At 41.7% G+C, this 23,496-nt stretch overlaps 1 protein-coding gene across 1 annotated transcript in view; it reads right to left on the bottom strand.

Moving 5' to 3' along the window:
* The window catches only part of LOC117693496 (collagen alpha-6(VI) chain), a 136,793-nt gene that overhangs the window by 89,061 nt on the left and 24,236 nt on the right, over nucleotides 1-23,496 (bottom strand). The window contains exons 2-6 of the mRNA XM_034484178.2: nucleotides 8,658-8,755; nucleotides 5,573-6,169; nucleotides 3,465-4,085; nucleotides 1,857-2,417; nucleotides 548-1,105 (exon numbers count right to left, since the gene is read on the bottom strand). Of these exons, the coding sequence (XP_034340069.1) occupies nucleotides 548-1,105; nucleotides 1,857-2,417; nucleotides 3,465-4,085; nucleotides 5,573-6,169; nucleotides 8,658-8,718 (2,398 nt within the window). The 5' untranslated portion in view covers nucleotides 8,719-8,755. The remainder of the gene's footprint in view (nucleotides 1-547; nucleotides 1,106-1,856; nucleotides 2,418-3,464; nucleotides 4,086-5,572; nucleotides 6,170-8,657; nucleotides 8,756-23,496) is intronic.

Genomic DNA, 23,496 nt, shown 5'->3' on the forward strand with positions numbered 1-23,496 from the left:
TAGACCCACAGCTGAAGTGACAATCTTGCGTAGCTCCCTCCTCAGCTCGGTTTTGCTTTCCTTACTGCCCCTTCCTGGAAGCACTTTCTCAATAGACCACTTCTACCAGAGCTCTTGACAATGTTCTTCCTCTTCCAGGGAGCCTGACATAAGACCTGCTGACATCATGGTTCTTAAAGGAGTAATTAACCACATCAGGATTATGATTTGTTTGCAAATGGGAAAGCTGTAGGCCCAAGTCATTCTTTTGTGGATTTATTTTTATATGGGGGATGGGGAGGTGGCACTGAGCCAAGATCTTACTCTGTATCCCAGACTAGCCCAAAACTCATTATGTAGCCCGGGCTAGCCTCAAACTCATGGCTACTTCCCTTGTCTCAGAGCTCACATACTGTGAGTACAGCCACAAGCCAACATCCCCAGCTCTTAACTCCAAAGGTCAAAGGCACTAAAACAGACATTTCAAGTAAGAAGCCTACAGCACTCATATACAATTCTATTTAATTTAACAGTAAGCAACAGCAAGTATTGGATTGTCCATGCTTACCTTCACGGGGACTGCAGATTCCCAGAACAAGATCATCTTCAATATGCTGCAGAATGTCAAAATTCTCAACATAGAAAACCATCTCTGGCTTCCCACTGATCTCCTCCAGCTGGGTGACATTGGAGCCAAATACTCCCACGGAATAGATAATCACACCTTCTTGGCGAAGGGCTACTGCTGGGTCCCTTACTATGTCCTGAGCCTCTCCATCCGTGATAAGAATGAGGAACTTCCTGACATTGGGCCGAGCCCCCTTGTCGGGACTGAAGTACTGAGACACAAAGGTCAGGGCACTGCCTGTCAAGGTTGTTTCTCCAATGTGAGTCATTTGGTCAATGGCGTTGGCTATGGCACTTTGAGACATGAATGTGTTGAGCTGAAACTCCTCCTTGTTTTCATGGCTGAACTGGACCACGCCAATTTGCACCCGGTCAGCCCCGATCTGGGATTTGCTCACCAGGTTCTTCATAAACATCTTCATCTTGCTGAAGTTTTCAAGTCCGATGCTGCCAGAACTGTCCACCAGAAACATGATGTCCGCTTTCATGTCTCTGCAGGCTGCATGGGAGAAACTGGGATGTTTATGTATATCACTGCACATGAAAAATTAAGAGTTCACAGGAAAACCCAGGCAAACCTAGATCACAAATAATTCTGTGTTCAAGTTCAGTGTGTGCATCGTAAAGATAGTCAGACAAATAAAGCTTCGAAAGCAATAAAAGCCAAAACCATTCTGTTCTTTGCTAACTGGCTTAAGCATCTCAATTTCAGCACCATCTGATGCCAGGTCATTTTTACTGTAGCAGTACTCCGAATTGTCATTCTGTAAGATGGTTAGCAACTATCCTGGCTTCATCCATTCCATAATGCTAAGAGAGATCCCTACTTAAGACATCAGAAATATATCTACAAGTTACCAAATACTCTCAGGTAGTAAAAACTATGAGTGGAAAATTACTGATACAGTACTCTAGTGAAATTCAGCCAAGTTCATTTATAGAATGAAATGTCCATCAGATAGCCATGCCCCTCTCAGAACACTTTTGAATGTATAATACATATGACACCTAAAAATACACTTAGCAGGGGTCTATGGGGAGAGGCTAATTAATATTCATTAGAGAGAAATCCTCCAAATAGCTCTGTCATTCTTCAAATATTAATTTATACTACATTGGGGTTTTGCTTTGTTCTGGAGAGAAAATACCACACAGGTCAAGAATCTCAACTTAAATGTGGGTCACCCGTCCAAACTAACAGTGTCCCTTTGTGAGCTGCTGTCTGAAGTTCAAATCATGTCATCTCCTACCTTCTTCAGCACAGATTTCCTGAACCACCTGGTTCCTTATGTCCCTCAAGGCATCGAACTCATGGACGTAGTAAACTCGCTTTTCCTCTCCCGCTATCTCCAGCAGCTGTGTTTGGTTGGCTTCCTTGACGCCAATCGCATACACTCGGATGTTTTCCTCTCTCAGCTTATGTGCAGGCTCCAGGACGCTGTCCTGGGACATGCCGTTTGTCAGAACCACCAGGTGACATGGCACTTTGCTTCCTCGCTCCTTCTTTGCTTTTTGCAACAGCTTCAGTGTGAAGTTCAGGGCTGCACCCGTGTTGGTATTCCCACCCATCTGCCTGATGTTCTCGATGGCCTTCCCCAAGTCAGGCTTGTTAGTATACTTAGAGATCTCAAATTCCAAGTCCCAGCTGTCAGCGTACTGCACAGCCCCTACTCGCACCTTGTGGGGAGCAATGTTGAACATGCCCACCACCTCTGACAGGAAGGTCTTCATTTCATGGAAATCTGTGGGCTGGGTGTTCCCTGAACCGTCAATGAGCAGATAGAGATCAGCTTCCTCTGTGTCCACGCAGGCTGAAATGGAACCAAACAGTTGAATGTGGTATCTTGGGGCAAATGTGAGAGACACAGGAGTATGGATGGAAAGGATGATATCATAAGCATCTACGGAAGGAAGATGGAAGTGACTTCCAGGCATTGAGGACTTGCTTTCCTAGCTTGGGATGGGGGCTCAGCATCAATTGGATGAAATGAATTGTTTCTGATAGTTTGAGACTATGACCCTAACTCTTCATCATAAATAAGGATATATATATATATATATATATATATATATATATATTAGAAATTTCTCTTTGCAACTTGTTTTTCTCCTTTAGTAAATAATATTTGGAGGGAAAGAAATATAACGTGGAATTGAGGGCATGTAGGAGGATACCATGAGCATGTACGTTCTCTTTCCCAGAATCTAGAAAAAATTATTTACTTCTGGCCTTCTCCTGGACTCCAGTGGGGATGTGGTTAGTGACCTTGAGGGTAGGACGCAGTGACACAGTAAATAAGCTATGAATAATTGTTGCATAATGAATACAAATAGGTTTGCATATACATAGATATGAAAATATTTATATAGCATCCATGGGTACATATTTACAAAACAAACACTGTTTACATGCAAATATATAATCCATTCTCTCTAAATGTGCAATAGATTGCTACTTAATCTGTCTTTTATACAAATTATGTTTCTTATTTATTCTCTAATTTGGCCTTGGGGTTAAAGGAAGAGAAAAGTAAGTAAGAAGTACAGGGAAGACCAGAGGAATTGGGGGGGGGGGAAGCAAAGAATGAAAGGCAGCAAAGGGGCATAATAGGAAGTGATTCCAGGGTGTGTGGAAGTCTAATCAAAGCCATGCCAAGGAGGAAATCCTTCTCCCAGGCTCATACTTTAGTAGATTTAGTGTCCTCCAAGCTGGACTTTCTAGTATCCAGCTAAACTTAAAATTAGGAATTCATTCTGTTTACCCACTTCAGTGCCCCTGAGTCCCATCTGTATAAATAACACTCAAAAGACAAGAATAAAGAAGGCTCTAGAATGGCCTTCTCCCATAGAGGCTTTACCAGATTTGAGGGCCTCAGTCCGTTCTGAGAAGACAGAGACCGTGTGTGTGATTTGGTTCCGCAGCTTCTTCAGGAAGGTCTGGTTGTGGGTGGCCAGCTCAGAGAAGTTGTTCAGTTTAGAGGTGAACTGCTCAGCAGGGTAGGATGCGATCTTCTCCAGCTGGTCTGGGTTAGCCCCCTCTATGCCCATGGTAAAGATGGTCACTCCCTCCCGCCGGAGGTTGACAGCTGCCTTGGTCACGTTGTCTTCTGAAGCTCTGTGGGTTACCAGCACAGCAATCTGAGGCACTCCTTGGTTCTTCCGGCTGCCCCTCTGTGCACTGAAGAGTTCCTTTCTAGCCTTTCTGAGGGCAGCTCCAGTATAGGCCTGCCCTACATGAGGAGACAGATCCTGTATGCGCTGCAAGACTTCCGTCTTGTTGATACCGGTGCTCAGAGAACTGATCACCCTTGTCTCGTTGCTGTAGGCCACCAAGCCAACCCTCATGCAATTTTCCTTTATGTCAAGGGCAGAGACACTTTCCCCCAGGAATGCTTTAAGATGATCTAGGTCCTCTTGGCTGCCATTGATGGCCATATCCAACAGGAACACCACATCAGCCACAGAAGGGCCTTGGCAAGCTGTGTGGGGAAAAGAAATGGGTCAGCACAGTTATCACAGGAGGATCAGCACCTCTGCAGAGCATCATAAGACATATAGAACATACACTTGATCTCAGCTATGTAAAGGAGGTACAGCATGATTACTTATAAATATATATATATAATATATATTTTATAAAATAATAAAGTGAGATGTAGTGTTTACCTCATAGAGTTGGCGTAGATATTAAATAGATGGTATACTTAACATGGAGCCTGGTAGATATAATTCACTCAGGGAACGCTAGCTATTAAATGTGAAAATTATTTAGGTACCACCTTTATTATTACTCAGCAGCTCAAACCTAAATATTGCAAAGGAATGATGAAGGGTGCATTTTCAACTATTTGAAAAAAAAAAAAACAAACACTAGTAGTAAAGATCCCACGTTTCTATATATTACCAATAGGTTATTTCAAGCTGATTTAACCAAGGGAGCAGACTGTGGAGAACATAGAAGCTAATCAAAATCAAATAGCAGAATAAGCAATGTGGGGTTCAGGCTACCTGACTAGAAGCCAGGGGACATCACCCAGCTCTGGCCACACATGGCTACTTGGCACTCGGGTAGATCACACCACTTGAATTCTTTGCTCCGGAATAGGATTTGCATAACCAGAGGTTGGCTTCAGCCTTGACGTTCAGTGGTTAGGTTACATTATGCGGTTCCCAAAGCTAAAGATTTCTCCAGAACCAAACTTGTTTTCACTGAACCAGTAATAAACCCACAGCAAGAACAACCTAGGGAGGTGGCTGAGAGTGACCTGGGTAGCAAGGAGGAGGTACTACAGAATTTCTAGGTCTGGGGCTAAATAGGCCATGAAAAAGCCAAGGCCTGTGGGATTCCTTGTTTTTTTTTTTTTTTTTTTTTTTTTTTTTTTTGGGGTTTTTTTTTTGTTTTGTTTTTTTTTTTGTTTGTTTGTTTTTTTAATGGTTACAATCTTTCTATCTTCTTGAACATGCAGAGATATTTAATATCTTAAAAAAAAAAAAAACACCCACTGGAAGAAAGGGGTATTCACAGGACTTTATTCTCTTCCTACCTTGATTTTTCAAAATCATTTTGACATTGGTCCTATGCACAGAGCCTCAGTCCACTGTCCTGGTGAATTTTGTTATCAATTTGACACACTTAGAAGAACTGCCTCATCAAATCGACCTGTGGGCATGTTTCTGGAGCCTTTCCTTGATTGCTGACTGATGGAGGAGGACTTGGCCCACTGTGGGCAATACCATCCCCTAGGCAAGTATGAGTATATAAAAAAGGTAGATGAGTAAGCTAGAGAGATCCAGCTAGCAAGCAGTGTCCTTCCATGATCTCTACTTCAGTTCTTGATTAAATCTCTACCCTAGCATCCCTCTGCAATGGACTGTAAACCTGTAAGCTAAAATAAACCCTTTTCTCCCTACATTGCTTTTGGCCAGTGTCTTATCAAAACAATACAAAGAAAATTAGGACACCCACTTTCTACAATAATGTCATCAGCCATTCCTTCCCTGTACTGAGTCACATCCTTGATGATCTGTGTCATGTTTGGGGCAAACATGCTGAGGTCTCTGGCAGTCCTGAGGTTGAAATGGAACTGAGAGGTGGCCATGGCCTTCAGGTTTTCCTCAGAAGCCTTCTGTACCCCCACAGAGATGATTTTCACCCCATCTTCCCGCAGGGCCTTTGAAGCCTCTTCCACATCATCCTCAGACTCTGCTGAAGCCAGCACCACCAGGATTGGAGGGAACTGTTTCTTGTCTCTTCCATTTGTGGGAGCAGAGAAATAGGTCCTGTGTGCCTCCTTCAGGGCATTCCCTATCTTCAGGGACCCACCGATGAACCCAAAGTTCTTCTTCAGGTGGTTCAGCATGGGGTTCCTGTTCTTGAAGGTGCCCAGCTGGAACTCACTGTGGAGAGCATCACTGTACTGGGCCAGGGCCACGCGGTACTTGTTGGCCTCTATGGGGAGGCTGCTGATCATCTTGTGGATGAAAGTTTTCACAAGAGGAAAGGACTTAATCCCTAGGTGATCTGAACTGTCCACCAGAAATACCACATCTGCATATTCAGGACCTATAAAATCATAACACAGCAAAAAGTTTTAGAAATTTTCTGTCAAGTTTAATGCCAACTACACACCACACACACACACACACACACACATACACACAAATAGAAAGTTTTTTCTTTGAAAAAAAAGTAGTACCTTCCTAACAAATAGAACAGAATAGTTTAATACCACATAATCTCTCAGGAAAAGAAGTATTTGTTTCTTGGTATGAGTACTTTAGACAGTTTCTCATTTGAAAGCTTTGCAACCATGAACACATTTTACAAACAATTAGCTAACTGGGCATAGGTAAACTTAACAAAGTAAAATAGTAAAAAAAAAAAAAAAAAGTAGTTTATTCTTTAGTGGGCAATTTCCTCCTGTACTCTTTATAGAATTTGGAATGTTGGCACATGCACCCACATGCATGCACACACAAACACATACATCAATACATTGAATATGTTCATTTGAATCAGTCTCCTTCAAATTGTTAGAACTCTGAAACCTGAGAGTCTTTCAGTGTGATTCTCACTTAAGCGATTTGTTGCCTTATCTAATGAATTTATAAACATTATTTTTGTATAACAAAGTATTGAGCTGCTGAAGCTTAAGACATCATGAATACACAGAATTGGCTTAATCTGCAGGAAAGTTATTTCTAATACATTCAGTAAGTCATATGAATGAGTATCATGACTGACACATTTATTTTCTCATATACAAGCTACGATGGCAGCAAAGAACTTGAGGTGACAAATGAGATTGTAATCTTAGTTTCTATTCAAGCATATTTTATGTTGGAACACAAAAACCTTTCTGAACTTTAAACAATTAATTTGCAAGCCATCTAGGGCTTTAGTATTATATATATATATGTTATATACTATCATTATACAAATATATATACATATGTACATATATTAATATATGTTAATATTAACATATTTTAAATATGTTATTAATATATATTAATATATTAATAAACATGCATATATACTAATGAAAGAATGACATTGTTTCATGTATACCAGGCTGGTTTTGAACTCTTGATCTCCTGCCATCACTTCCTAAGTGCTAGAATCATAGGCCTGTGCCCATCACCATGCTAGGCTCTGCAATCCTATTTTGACTTTATAGAAAATCATAGTCTAAACTAGTTTTACTTTCTGACAGCTTTTTGTCTGGTCTGTGAACTTTCAGCAGTTTGTCATAAAGGAAGACAGGTAAGTTGTATGTGCTGTGTGCCTTATCTGAGAAAATGCAGTGCAGTTGGATGATGTGATAGGAAGGCTGCTTGTCGTCAGCTCATTCTATGAGTATTAGTAAGTTATTCAATATACATGAGCCTCAGTCTCCTCTGCTTTAAAACATGTAGGTTCCATAAGCAAATGCCCAGGCTGTCTCCTCACTTCAGCCTTTTATCACAAATGGTTACTAGATAAATTTCTATTGGGTCATACTAGCTCCTGTTTTCTTCTGCCTTTGCTAAGAAAATATCCCTGGCTTCTATAATTCAGTCTCTGTGAGCATCTGACCAAAGCTCAAAGGGTCATCTCTCATCTTTCAAGTGACCTCATCCCCAGCAATCTGAGACTCTTGACTTGATCACATAGCCAGAAACATTCAGGGGAAGAATGAGCAGAGGGCCAATAGGACCTTCTTCCAAGGGAAGGATGCTTGGTCCAGCGAACCCTGCTCAGGACGGTTTGATATATGGCCATCAGTGACCTTTCTCCTTATGCATAAACTCCTATATCTTGTGTAGGAAAGACATGGCTGATTGTCAGTGAGATGGTTCAGGTCCTCTATCATGTCTAAGCCATGAAGTGTGTGTGTGTGTCAGGGGTGGAGACTGACGCTTCTTAAAATGCTTAAGGCTCAGAGAGACAGCTGATGATATTTAAGGGGCAAAGTCTAGTTTATCTCCAGAAAACTAGTTTTAAGATTAGAATCCTAGAGGAAGCTATAAAAGCCAGTGTAGGTGGTTCTGGCCAAGAGCTGGCCAACACTACACCAACTACTTAAGCGTAGCTAGAGGAGGTGGTGGAAGTGTTTTGAACTTTATTTCACTGGACATGAGTTACTGACTGCAATTACTGACAGTGACAGCTAGGAGCTCTCTCCAGGGTAAACATAGGCATGCTTTTATAAGCATAAGTCAAACAAGCTGCTGCAGCGGCAGGCAGCAAATCTACACATTTAGCCAAGGCAACATTTTTAGTCAAGTCAATTAAAAACAGAGACATTCTGAATTTTCCAGTGTGTAACCTAACAGAATTCCCAAGGTAACTTGGGATAGGCTAAATTAAGGACAAAAGGATAGCTTTCCTGTATTGTATCAGTTGTCCAAGATTTCCAAAGTATGAAGGATAACCAAAAAAAAAAAAAAAAAAAAAAAAAAATCAAGCAGGCTGAAGCAAATGCCCTAACTTTAACAGTGTACACTCATTTACTAGTGAGTATGTATAATAAAAATTATGAAAAGGAAGTGCTTCTGTTTCCTCTTACCAGAATCTTGATTCACACACACATGGAAACAAATCATCACCAGGAACAAAATCAGCAGCATTTTCAGGTTTTAGGCTGAAAAATCCTCAACTTGAAAGCTGAAAGACAACCACAGAAAACCGTGTGAACCTTATTTGCGCATCAGGACTCACACAGGTGACGACAGACAAACGTATACACAGTAAACTCCGAGTGATGAAAAGCACTGCATGGTGAAGGCTCACTGGCCTTCTAACTGTGAGTCTCCTTGGAGGAAAGGGAGGCTCCCGCATAGGTGTGCTTTCCTGGTTCTCAGACCTTGAGAAGACACGAGATGTTGGGCAGCCAACATCCTGTCAGTCTTTTCCCATGTCCCAGTGTACCCTATCTACTCACCACCATGACAGTGTGGAGTTCATTGCAATGAGGTTTAAGACTGCTAGTTAGATATGCAATGATTGCCATTTCTTTCTTTATAATTTTGAAGTCTCACCATGTAGATCAGGCTGGCCTTGAACTCAGATCTCCCTGTCTCTGCCTCAGAATGCTGAGATTACATGCGCCACCATGGCCAGGTATAGTTTCTCTCCTATATACCTTTTTTAAAAAAATTCTTAACTTTAAACGTTATTATATATTTAAAAGGGTGCATATTTAAACTAACACACACTGAAATGAGCTGAACCCAAAGACTATACAACTCAGTGAACTTCTTTTATACAGTTAGAGTAGACATTTGGAACAGAAGCTTTGCAGCTTTGTACTGGATTTTATACTTTCAGTATTGAATGCATTTTATACAGTTATCCACCATCAACAACAAAATGCCATGACATAATTATCACTAAAAAAACAATTAGCCTCATACTCTTTCCTGACTGGTGTCTATAACACCCATTCAGTCCTTCTTCATCCCCTAATATTTGCCTTCCTTGTTCTCTTCATGATAAGCGGCATCTACATATATATATATATTATTGATTAGATTCTGCATATAAGGAGAACGTGTGTGTGTGTGTGTGTGTGTGTGTGTGTGTGTGTGTGTGTTGCAATAATGAGCCAATCCCCAATGTATGGCGGGGGGGCGGGGCGGGGAGCAAGAGATCGAGGAAGGAGGAGGAGGAGGAAGAGAAGAGGAAGAGCGTAAAACAAGCAATGGAAAGATGATTTTTAAGTCCAGGCTTGGGTTAGCAGGGCAGGGCTGGGCTGTAGCTCAGCAGTGAAGGGTTTGCGCCTCCCTTCAGTCCCAAGTAAAGAAAGCACAGAAGGTGAAGATAATGGGTCTACTTTTACTGTATCAAAATATAGACAAGTGACCATGATGATATGCAATGATTTTTATCATTATTTAAATGATGGTCTACTACCATATATGAGCAGATTCTCTCATGGTAATTTGAAAATATCTGATTGCTTAAAGACATGAAGAGTGAGAGACTCCTGAAGTAATTAGCATAAAATTTAAATTCACAGCACACTCCACCTCAATACCATAGTTGTCATTCAAATGCTGATTGCCTCTCATACAAACAAAAGTGGGGGTCTCTTTAATCTGTGCTTTACTGGGTCACATCTACTCAGAATTCTAGGTCTTCGTAAATTTCTGCTGTCAAGGCAAGACTGCTTCGTTTACACTGCAGCTGTAAAGCCAGCTCAGTCACCCAAGATTGGCTCCAAGGCTGGCCAGAGCATTCAGAACTTGACCAAGAGCTCTTCTAGGGGTTCTTGGGAATCAAGGTCTGCAGAGTGACTTCTGCCCCACATGAGCCAACTCACAATCCAGCCCATATCTACAAAGCAGATAGTTTAGAGCCCAGGGGAATGTAGAAACAACTTCGGCAACATTGAGATTAATGTCATCTGTGTTTTATTTTTAAATGAGGCATGCAGGACATAGCAGTTCTAGACACTGGCCTTCTTTTTCTTCAGAAGTGAGTGACTACATTATCAGCTGCTTTACCAGAAGAAACATTGGGTCTTTGCCAAGGCGTTAAAGATAAAGAGCTGTCTACTCATTAACCCTTGATGGTGCTACCACTGGAGCAAAGCTATCAGGTGACCTATCATATGGCAAAATCATGTTGTGGTGTTTGGCAGAGAGGAGAAAATGGAAAGTACAAAGCTTTGTGTCTGAGGCTCTGCTCTTGCCACACTGTTACATGATTCGGGACAATGTCACCCTTCTTCCCAAGGTACCTAATCTAAAGCACCAGTCCTCTGTCTCATCCAGAAGTTCCACAGTTCAGTGTTCCTTAATTTAGTCCCTATAATCCAACAAAGAAAACCAAATAAAAAGCTAAAAGCAGTGGCAGGCCTGGTAATGTTGGCCAACTCCCTGACACACTATTGCAAAAAGATTCCAAGTTCAGGGCCTGCCCAGCCTCCAGAGTCTGTTTAAGGCCAGCCAGGGCAACTTAACAAGAAACTTGTATCAAATGTACATTAAAGGGTAGGCAGGTTAGGGATGTAACTTGGTGGTAGAACATGCCAGTACCACAGCAAACACATTGACAGGTGAGCAGACAGCAGCAGAGATAACAAAACCTGCTGGAACCCTTTAGGGCTTAACTGTGTCAAAGCATCTTCAAGACAAAAATCCGCCAGGTAGTATCTGACCACTTAGAAACTGGAAACACAGTAGTTTAAGAGAAGCAAGAGCACAAAACATTCAGATCAGAAATCAGTAAACTAAAAATGATTTAAAAATTTAGTTGAGCTTTGAAGAGACAAATCTCAGAGGACTGGTCAATTAAAAAAAAAAAAAAACAGTATTTTCTTCATCATAAGGTCTTCTCTTAAGAAAAACGATTTAACCAGGTCTGACCTGCTTGGAATTTTTTTCCCAAGCCTAATCATCAGGGAAAAAGGAAATGTCCAATCTTGGCTCCATATGCCTTCTGTATGCCTTCTGTATGTTAGCCATCCACATGGGAGCCAGTAGAGACTCAACACCACCCACTCCTCCCTAAGGAGGTAGGGCTGAGGAATACAGGTTAAATTTACCATCTGGAGGCTCAGGTTCTTTATCACAGGAGCACAGAATATCCTCCTGCGCTATCAACCACCAAATTACTGAATGCATATTTACAGAAATTAATTTTACTCATTACCTCATATCCAACTACCAAGAAAATGTTACAGGGCAAAACAGAAAGGTCAAACCCACAACTTGCAGAAACTCAACAAGCATTGAACCAGTCTCAGATACAACAGGGATGGTGCAGTGAGTCTAGGACCTTGAAAGTGTAGATAGCAGAGAAGAAAAGCTGAGTAATGTATCAGTCTCTTCAACTCCAGTGAAGGGCCAGAAACGTCTGCTGGGAAACAGAACACTTCATCGGAAACAGAATGCAGGGGCAGGCTTATTAGACTGGTCCTGGGGGAGGACAGAATCTCTAAGCATGCAGTTATCTCCACAGAAACACCCCAAACTGCAAAGGCAAAATGAGAGGAGAAAAGGAGGAAGAGGAGAAAGAGGAGGAGGAGGAGGAGGAGGAAGAGGAGGAGGAGGAAGAAAAAGAGGGGGAGGGAAGAGGAAGGGGGAAGGAGAGGGAAGAGGAGGGGAGGAAGAGGAGGCCCAAGGATTACATGACTACAGAAGGGGAAACACCAGAACAAGAAACAGAAAACTATTTGAAGTGATGGCGAGGATGTCCCCTTAGATTAGTGACAGAGTAAATTAAGAGGCAGCACAGGAGGCACAGAGAACAAACCATGCAGAATGAATGCCAAATGCCAAGCTAGAATATTTCCTGAATTTCAGAAAAACCAAAGATAAAGAAGATATCTTGAAAGAAACCTAAGTGGTAATTTTTTTCACCCATAAAGGAAGAAAGATTAAAACACACCTGAGACTTTCTTGCAAACCATGTCTTAGTCAGGGTTACTATTGCTGTGATGAAACACCATGACCAAAGCAACTTGGGGAGGAAAGGGTTTTTTCACCTTATGCTTCCACATCACTGTTCAGCACTGAAGGAAGTCAGGACAGGAACTCAAGCAAGGCAGGAAGCTAGAGGCAGGAGCTGATGCAGTGGGCATGGAGGGGTACCACTCACTGGTTTGTTTCCCATGGTTTGCTCAGCCTGTTTTCTTATAGAACCCAGGACCACCAGCCCAGGGATGGCCATACCCACAATAGGCTGGGCCCTCCCTGGTCAATCACTAAGAAAATGCCCTACAGTCTTGCTGTATATTTTGCATGCATTTTCTCAATTAAGGCTTCCTCCTTTCAGATGACTCTAGCTTATGTCAAGTTGACATAAAACTAGCCAATACACCATGGGAGCAAGACTAGAGCAAGGAAAATATCACAAGAGCTGAGAGGATGTTCCATCCTGCAAAGTTGTCCTTCAAAGATGAAGAAGGGGGCCAGAGAGATGGCTCAGTGGGTAAGAGATCTTGATGCACAAATGGTGACCCAAGCTTAAATCTCAGCACTCAACACATCCCCCACTAAAGAAAAAAATGTTAAGGAGAAGGTGGGAAAAAGACATAAGAAAAAAAAAAAGATCAACTCTTCAATAAATAATTTGGGGAAGTGGGACCACCCACGTGGTAAACAATAAAATTGGACCTTTAACCCATTCTACACACAAAACTCAACTGGAAATGATGGATCTAAATAGCAGACCTGAAGCCACAAAGCTAGAAGAAAACATGGGGGGAAGTTATCGCGACAGTGGCCTGGGCAATGATGTTTGGCAACTGCATCAAAGTTCAGCCTTCAAAAGCAAAAACAAATTAATTGCAGTGCATCAAATTGAAGCAGCAGCCAGCAGAATGCAGAGACAGCTTTCAGAGAGAGGGGAAGTATTTGCCAACTATGTATCTATAAGGGGTTAAGATAAAAATAATAAACTCATAGCTCATTATCTGAGACTGCTGGTAACAGCAGAACAGACAACCTTGTTATAAAATGGACCAAACAGACCCAGGTACCAGATAGACATTTCTCCAGAAAATAAAAATGGCCACCAAGTACAGGATTTAAAAAAACAAAAACAAAACATCACCAATCTTCATAAAATGGAAATACGAACTCAAGGAGATGTCACCTCACACCTGTTAGGGTGGCTGTTACCAAAATAAGAGGTGAGTGATGATCGGGGTAACCAAGGCTGGTAGAATCACGCATCGGTACAGCCATTGTGGAAAGCAGAACATAGAATCCCAGCAATGCCTCTTTGGGGAATACACCCAAGAGACTGAGATCACCCTGTGGGCACAACATCTTTGCTCCCATGCTCACTAAAGCATTGTTCATAATAGCATAAGATATGGGAGCAACTTAGGCAGCTGTTGAGGGGTAATTTCTTTTTAAGAGTGATGGATTTATATATAACATTATATGTATAAGAAAACTAATTATCTTTTAAGAGGAAGGGGGATTCAATCATTAGGTGATGGTGTTAAAAGAAATAAGCCAGACACAGAAAGAAAAGCTGCACGGGTCTAATTTATAGGAGAAATCTTAAAACAAGGGGAAAGAGGAAGATGAGGAGGAGAAGGGTTGCTAGGGAGAGAAGAAGAAATAGGGAAGCCTAAGTAGAAGACTACAAATCCACGCATGCATAGAATAAAGACTACAAATCCACACATGCATAAAGACTACAAATCCACGCATGCATAGACTACAAATCCACGCATGCATAGAATAAAGACTACAAATCCACGCATGCGTAGAATAAAGACTACAAATCCACGCATGCATAGAATAAAGACTACAAATCCACGCATGCGTAGAATAAAGACTACAAATCCACGCACGCGTAGAATGGGTAAGTCTAGACGTTTAATGTACAACTTGAGCTAACGTATTCCGGAGTTTTTACCTTCTTGACACACATAATGGTTAACCTTGTAAGACTACAGGAGTGTCAATTTAATTATCAATCATTTCATTGTATATGAAAATGTAAACAAAAGTTTCTCAGACAAGAAGTGAAGGAAGGAAATTGTTGTTGGTGGTAAAGGATTAGTTATCAGGTTCCACTTTGAAGAAATAGTAAAAGAATTTCTGCTTAGGACAGCCAGTGAATGGCATAGCTCCAGTCTACACAAAGAAAAAGTGAGCACTAGAGAATTTCTCGGACAGATGGCAGTTTGCTCAAAATAATAATGATGTATTTGATTCTGTATACTCAGATAAGTTCATGTATACTTATGTAAATGTAAAAATGGACAATGGTAGTGTTCAAATAAATACAGAAAGGAATTAGAATAATTTTGTTTTTGTAAGGCACCTCATGACTTGTAAAGCAGTACAGTGATACCCGAAAGTGATTTGGATCAGCTGTAAATAAATTTTACAAACTTTAGGGTAACCACTAAAAATGGTTAAAGAAAAAGTAAAACTGTCCACCCATTGTGATGGCCCATCTCTCTGTCTCTGTCTCTGTCTGTCTCTCTCTCTCTCTAAAAAAAAATAAATAAATGAATAAATAAATAAATACAATTTTTTTAAAAGTCAGTTTGAGAATATAAAATGCTGGCCACTTTTTTCTTGCCTTTAAAGTTTCATCAAGAGTACTGGAATCCTGGGCTGGAGAGATGGCTCACTGGTTAAGAGCACTGACTGCACTTCCAGAGGTCCTGAGTTCAAATCCCAGCAACCACATGGTGGCTCACAACCATCTGTAATGAGATCTGATGCCCTTTTCTGGTGTGTCTGAAGACAGCTACAGTGTACTCATATATAATAAATAAATAAATCTTAAAAAAAAAAAAAGAGTACTGGAATCCTAAGAGATCAGAAAAAGCCATTAAAAACAGAAAAAATGTGTATGTGAACAATAGAAGTTGTATACACTCAGATTATGAAACTTGCATCCAAACTTCCTTCATGGCGATATCTTTAAGCTGCATGCTCCAGGTATCTGCCAACGTGCTTATGGGGTATGTACTGTGTAGTACATGTGAGATCTGATAGCCAACCACTCAAGATTCAGAAACAGCACTGTATCACAAGATTAGAGACAGCCTCAAGGCTTAGTCTATGGCCAGCACCTTTTGCTTAATTGAGTTCATGTAAAAGCCACTTTATTTACATTTCTTGTTACAAAGTAAAATTAGATTTATTTTTAATTTCTTTGAGTGTGTGGAGGGAGGTACGCTATGCACTGTCACAAAGGCCAGCTTGGGGCAGTTGGTTCTCTTCTTCCACCATGTAGGGCTTGGGGATTGAACATCAGGCAAGTGCCTTTACTTGCTGAGCCATCTTGGGAGCCTCAAACCAATTTAAAAAAAAAAAAAAAAAAACCAACCATTTCAGCATGTGAATAGCAATTTTACTTTGAAATAATTTTTTCCTCATCATAATGTATATAACTTTTCCTTCTTGTGAAATATCTATCCAGGGAAAAGTGTAGAATTTATCTGTAGAGTTTAAGAAATGCAAAGTTACAAGTGTTTACCAGGATGAAGAGCCCGCCCCTCAGAAGCTTCCATGAGGGTTCGCTCCCTCCATGCGTCTCCCTTTTCAGTTAGTACCACCAGAAATTTTGCTGGTCATTTTAAAAATCAGTTTATGCTTTTACTTTGAAATAACATACATTAATGCTGCTGTCTGATCAGTGACCTCTTCTTTATCTTCTTTATCTTTTTTTTTTTTAAGGAAAATCTCAAGATTACAGAAAAGTCACAAGATAAGCAATGAAGCACATGTGTGTGTGTTCATGTGCATGCATACATGTGGAAGCCAGAAGCCAACATCAATAGTGTGTGTCTTCTTCCATGGCACTCCACCTGTGAGTGTCTGCCACTGAACTTGGAGCTCACTGAGTAGACTGGCTGCCCAGCAGGCCCGGGGATCCCTCTACTACCTCTCCCTACTCTCTCTCCTCTCTCTCCTCTCTACCCTCTCTCCCTCTCCATCCTGAGATTAGGTCTTGAATCACTGGTTCCTGGCTTTTACATGGGTTCTGGGGATCAGAACTCAGGTCTTCATGGTTTTATATCAAGCACTTCCATCTCCTGGTCCAGAACCATGAGAGGATATATAACCTCACACTCTTCATCTAGATATCCAGCTGTTAGTGCCTTCTTTATGTCTCAGTAGACGAAGAGAGAAATGTATGTAGATCATGTAAAAATGTGCTAAGCTTTGGTCTTCAGCTGTGAATGAACAGGCTTATGTCACGCATGCTATTTTACATCCTTCTTCATTATTCTGAATTTTGCGATTGATTTATATTACCAATGCTGCAGTTGCTCGTTTTACATTGTTGCATGTTGGTCTCTGTATTTACACCAAATAGCTTGTTAATCCCTTTCCAGGATGACAGTTATTTGTATTAGCTTGATTTTTTTCTATTATAAACAACACTAGTTTGTGCAGAATTGTGTAAACCTCCCTGTTTATCTGTTACATATGTGTCTACCAGTGGCAGACGGAATCTGGGGTAGGTGTTTTCAGGTTTATGAAAGATCATTGAGCTGGCTCTCTAAAGATGCTGTTCTTTCTTCCCACAGCCAGGCACCAGAATTTCAGTGCTCTGAATCTTATCTGACACCTAACAGGATTTTAAAGTTATGACAATTAGAGTTGCAACAGTAGCACTTTGCTTATTAATTTATATTTTCATAACTTTCATCTGATCAGTTTGTATATCCAATGAATCTTTGGGCTTTGGAAATAGATGGTGCTGATCAAGTATAATGATAAATTAGAAATGCATATCAAAATAACACAAAAGCACAAGATCACTTTACTTTAAAATAGAAAAATAATCACACATATGTTAACAGGAATAAAGCAGGTATTAAAGTAGGAAATACAGGTAATAAAGCAGGAATAAAGTACTCAAGTAAAAAGAAAGCTCCTAGCTGACACTGAAAGTACTTATATCAAGACTCAAGTTATCTGCTGCAGTGTCTACACCAATCTGAATGGAAACTCCCAACAGGAGAACCTGCCCCTGGATGCTACAGCAACTTCAGTTACAACTGCCAAAACCCAGAAGCAACTGCGGTGTCTAGTAAAGAAGCAATGAAACCAGGGGCCTTCAGGTAAGGGAACATTATTCACCACAAAAAAAAAAAAAAAAAGAAAAGAAAAAGAAAAGAAAGAAAGAAACAAGCAACTGGGTCATGAAAAGACACAGAGGAAATGAATGTTCATTTCTAACAAGAAGAAGCCCACCAAAAAGGCAGCCTAGTGTGCTGTTCTAACTTTATGGTATTCTGGGAAATCAGGAGGCGAGTGAAGGTTCAGTGGCCGCTAGATTGGACCAATGAAGGACAAATTGGATGATCAGAGAGCATGTCTTAGGGTTGTTGAGTTTTGTGACATTGTGATAGCAGACAAATGTCACTCTAAACTTGGCTAGACCCATGGAATGTGTAACCCAAGGGTGAGTCCTAGTGTAGACTATGGATTCTGAGTGACGATTGCCACTGTAGCTGGATTCATCAGTCGTAAAAAATGCTCTGAAGAGATACTGAGAAAGGACTGTGCAGGAACCAGAAAGGTCTTCAGGAGACCTCTGTACCCTCAGCTCAACTTGATGGAATTCTAAACTTCCTTGAAACATAAATTATTTTTTTTAAGCAGAGGGATATCATAAACATAAGGTCAAGGAGGGTGGTTGTGTAGATGTGTGGTCTAGGAGGATTGGATTAGGAGCGAACTCATCATTAAAATTCCAGTTTTAATGAGTAGATGTTTGTGCCTTACTAACAAGCAGCATCTTACAAGGACCCATGAGTGAGAATGTGGGATGGGCCGGGGGTGTGTGAAGATCAATCCAACTCTGTATATCCAAGACTCAATAAACATATGTAAATATGATGCACACATTGGAAAATTAAATACTGCTAAACAAAGAAATGGACAGGTAGTAAAGCCAGTGTCTTGCTGAATGTGAAACTGGTTTGAAGGGCCCTGAAACTGTACAGTGTTAGCTGCAAAGCAAGGGGCAGATTTTTGACCCAGAACCAAAAAAGCAACTTTCTCCAGGTCTGTACTTCATGGCATCAAGCAGGAAATAAATACATTTTCTACAACAAAATCCTACCAAAGAATAACCCAGGTCCCTGACTGGGCACTTCCAGACATTCAGCAGAACTAGGATTCAGATCATGGTAAGGTCTCAGGTGAGCTTCTGCCAGCCAGGACTAATCTCCCAACCCACTGCAGGCATAGGGTGGGCACTGCCACCCACAGAAATAAAGAAGAGTCTCCCATAGGCTGCTCTTCCAACTGGTTTCCCTCTGACCAGCTGGAAAGGTCTCACCCTCAAGCACCAAGTTTGGATTCAGGGCTCCTCTCAGCATGGGACTCTGAGTGGCTTCATGGACAGGGATGGTCAGCAAGGGCATCCATGTGCCTGTGTAAGGATGTAACTTATGGGTGGACCAGCATACATTTGAGGGGTTATCTGGTACAATGGGTATCTCCCAAACCAGCGTAGCCTCCAGGACCCATGATGGTAAAGATGGCATGAAACAGAAGAATTGTGAACAGGTCTCTAGAGTAGAACAAATCCCCGAGGTACCATAATGGGAGGGGAGGGAAGTAGACTCCACTGAACCTATGTCTTCAACAAGCAGTGCTGGGGTCACACTCCCATTGCACTGGACTCCTGCTGTGAGACTGTGGCTCTGCAGTTAAATCTCACAGGTTCTGGCAGCAGGTCGTCTAGCTAAACTGATTCCATGACTAGCAAACTGCATACCTAACTTTATAGATCAATGCTAGTTGGCATTATTTCTCTGTTAAGTGTGTGTGTGCGTGTGTACCTAGAGGCCAGAGGCCATTCCTGGGTTTCTTTCCCCATTGGTCTCCATCGAATTTGAGACAAGGTCTCTCACTGAACCTGGAGCTCACTGATTCAACTAGACTGGCTAAAACTGGCTAGCAAGTGAGCTCTGGGCTTCCTCCAGTCTCTGCCTCCTTGGCACTGGGATGGCTGACTCATGTAACTGTATCCAGATTTAAATAAATGAATAGATAGATAGATAGATAGATAGATAGATAGATAGATAGATAGATAGATAGATAAATGGTTACTGGAGATGCTAACTTGGTTCCTAACTTGGGGATGCTTTTGTGGCAAGCAGTTTACCAACTAAGCTGTGTTCCCAGCCCCAGATGACATTTTTATTCTTGTCATTGTTCTGTTTACAGTGGGACAATTTATAAATGGCACTGGCTGAGAACATCCCAGAAAGAAACCTGACTCCCATGTTTTTCCTGCATGCTTCCTAACCTCAGCATATACACAGGCTAGTCTGGGCCCAACAGTTCGCACCTCTCCAGATCTTTTCATGGCCACTGTTTCCCTGGCTCCTTACAGCATATATGTGAAGCTCGTAGGAATTTCCAGTGCTTCTCACAGAGGACTGTCCAAGGCTTGGCAAGACTGAGTGCTTCCAGCCGCAGAGACCCCACTCCAGTGCTTTCTCTACTGTGCCATTGCTGCCTGAAAGGCAAGGCTCAGTCTGATGCCATGTTCGCCATAGACAAAGGAATCTTAACTAATGTGTTTGAAAGCCCTGGGTGATCTATGTTTGCAGCGATCTTATTTTACTTGAAATTGTTTCTTTAAGTTGCCTTCTGCATCAGTGAAGGGAAACCAGCTGAGGCAATCTCTCTGCCTACAGCTGATCCCATTAAAAGTATGAGAGAGGCGCTCGCTCTCCAGTTTGCTTTTTTTTTTTTTTTCTGTGTCACCCAATGGACAAAAACCAAACCAATACAATTTTACAAAAGCCAACAATGACATCAGCTAGTCTGAAATCTGTTCAACAAAATCCAGGAGGACCAGAGAAGTAATAAAAGACATTGGTCACTGATAAAATATTTATTAACTATGGCTAAATCAAAAGCAAGGCTGGGTTAGTATGTTAGGAAATATGCTCAAGATTAACTGGTCCTGTTTACCAGCTCAGCAATTAAGCGCAAAATAAACATTCATCAAATATCTGCTAACTGTTGTCTTTATAAGATTCAAATTCAGAAAAGCAAAATATCACTAAAAAGAATCCCCCAGAGAGAAACCTCATAAGGCTGGTGTGGGCTTTCTTCATCAGCTGACATATTGAGTAAAAACAGCAATAAGAAGTTGAGAGTGGGGAACCAAGGACAATATATTTCAACCTTGCATTGAGCAAAATTAGCATGGAATGATGTGTAAGATCCCTTGGCTTAAGCAACCATGATGGGTGGGATACAGGACCATTCCTGAAATGAGGAAGAGCAAGGCCAGGGGTATAGTTTGGCTGGCAGAGTGCTTGCCTAGAAAGCACGAAGTCTTGGGTATGAGCTACAGGATCCCACAAAACCTGGTATCATTATACCTGTGTTCTCGGAACTTGGGAGGTAGAGACAGGAGGATCCGTAGTGAAAGGTCATCCTTGGTTAGGGCAGTAGCTTGCAACCTTCCTGATGCTACCACCTTTTAATCCAGTTCCTCATGCTGTGTGACCCCCCTGCCCCTGCCAGCCATAAAATAAGTTTTGTTGCTACTGTATATTGCTATTTGCTACTGTTATGAATTATAATGTAAATATCTGATATGTGACCCCATGAAAGGGTCATCTGATCCCCAATGGGTCACAACTCACAGGTTGAGATCCACCGAGTTAGATAGAGATTTCTAGGCCATCACGGCCTGCATGAGACCCTGTCTCTAAAGAGAAAAGAAAATGAAAAGAACAGTGAACATTCAATACTTACTTATGTGACATTGTTCTAGGGGCTACAATTCTCAACAATCCAATGGAGTATTAAAAATTACCCAACCTGTCTTACAGATAAGACTGAGCTCAAAGGTTGAGTAGCTTGCCAGAAACTATGTTGCTATCAAAGGTTTCACCTTAGTCAAATATTCCAGCCCTGCTTGCCTATGCTGCAGGAAACAGGAGACCTACCATCTAATTCTGAGCTGTAGCAAACGCACACATAATGAGTAACTACTAAATTCTTCAGAGCCCAAAGCACTGGCCAATCGTTGGCTAGTATCCCTTTTCAGCACGATGTCCAGGTAGGAACTCAGAGGTAATCACTAAGTTCTCTCTCTCTCTCTCTCTCTCTCTCTCTCTCTCTCTCTCTCTCTCTCTCATGTTCCTGAGTTTTGCTGTTGGTTTTAGTTTTAGAAAATAGGTCAAGAATTCAGCCATTTCCCAGTACATTTAATACTTCCATTCTAACCTAAGACCTCATTTACCTGAATTTTAGAAAAATATGCCTAGATTTCTTGTTCTACTCTTGATCAACTATTATTCTAGAATGCTTTGTTTTAAAATAAAAAAGAAGCCTATCCCACACTTACTTAAACTCCTTAACTCATCTGTCATGCCTTCATGGATCGGAGTGTTACTAATCCTCTGTCCCCACCCCTTTCCTACCAGCCCATGCCACCCCAGCTTCACTGAGCCTGCCTCTCCTTATGTGAGACAGTCTTGCTGTCCTTCAGAGCCTCTGCATCTTCTCATTTCCCTCCACTGACAGGTCTTCCCTGGAGGGATCGGCGGCTAGCATCCTGTTGTGGTCTGAATGTGAGCATCCCATTGGCACATGTATCAGAACACTTGGTCCCAGCTGATGGTGCTTTGAGCGGGGGAGGGGGTTGTAGAACCTTTATGAGGAAGTAGATCACTGTGGATGTGCCTTGATACTTCATAGCCCAGCTGTACTTCCTGCGACTTCCTGCTTTCCCGGGGCAGATGCCATGTGCTCAGCTGGCCTCCTGTGCCAGCACCTACATCTGCCTTCCCCACCACCATGGACTCCATCCCTCTGGAGCTAGGAGCCAAAATAAACTGTTTCTTCCTTAAGCTGCTTTCATGAAGGTATTTTATCACAGCCACTGAAAAGCAGCTAAGACACATCTCTACTGACGATAACTCCCCCATTCCCTTCTCCCACTCGGCCACCATCACTGTCTTCTTTCTCTTTAGAGAACGCATCTTCATCTGAGAGGCTATGGGGCAATGCGTTTCCTCACCTAGGTTCTTGCTCACTCATAAATGACATCAGGCAGCAGGCATGGCAGCATATCCCTGCAATCCTAACACTTCGGAAGCTAAGGCAGGAGAATTGTCAGAGGCTAAAGGCCAGCTTGGGTTGTAGTGTGGGTTCCAGGACAGTTAACTACCAAATGAGAGTCTACCAAAACAAACAAACAAACAAACTAACAAACAAACAAACAAACAGCAGAAGCAAAGAATAAGACAATGACCGGGTCAGATGGCTCAGTGACTGAAAGCACAAGGCTGATGGCCTGAGTTCAGTCCCTGTAACCCACTGTCTAGGAGTTACTGTTGCTGCAAAGAGACACCATAGCAGGAGAGTACTGACTCCTGAGCTGTCCAGCGACTTCCACATGCATCTCATGTCAGGCTCATGCATGTCTGTATTCATACATACACATACCACAAACAAGTATCATACATACATACCCCACACATTAAAAATATTTTTAGAGGGCTGGTGAGATGGCTCAGCAGCTAAGAGCACTGACTGCTCTTCCAGAGGTCATGGGTTCAAATCCCAGCAACCATCCATAATGAGATCTGATGCCCTTTTATGGGGTGTCTGAAAACAGCTACAGTGTACTTACATATAATCAATAAAAACCTTTGGGCCAGAACAAGCAGGGCAGGAGAGAGTGGGAGAAGGGAAGGGGAAAATAAATAAATACATAAATAGAAATATTTTAAAATTATTTGTCAGAAGAAAAGCCACTCTTCCAGGACACATCTTTAGACACATAAGAATCTCTCATATGCTGGAAAGAAACAACCCCTGATGTGATACCGGGGGGGGGGGGAACCTATGAAAGTAAGGACCCCTGGAGGAGGAGGCATGATGCAACACAAAGAGATGTAGCACGCAGGCACGAGGCAATAAGACCCT

This window comes from Arvicanthis niloticus, chromosome 21 (assembly GCF_011762505.2).
Source record: "Arvicanthis niloticus isolate mArvNil1 chromosome 21, mArvNil1.pat.X, whole genome shotgun sequence".
NCBI lineage: Eukaryota > Metazoa > Chordata > Mammalia > Rodentia > Muridae > Arvicanthis > Arvicanthis niloticus.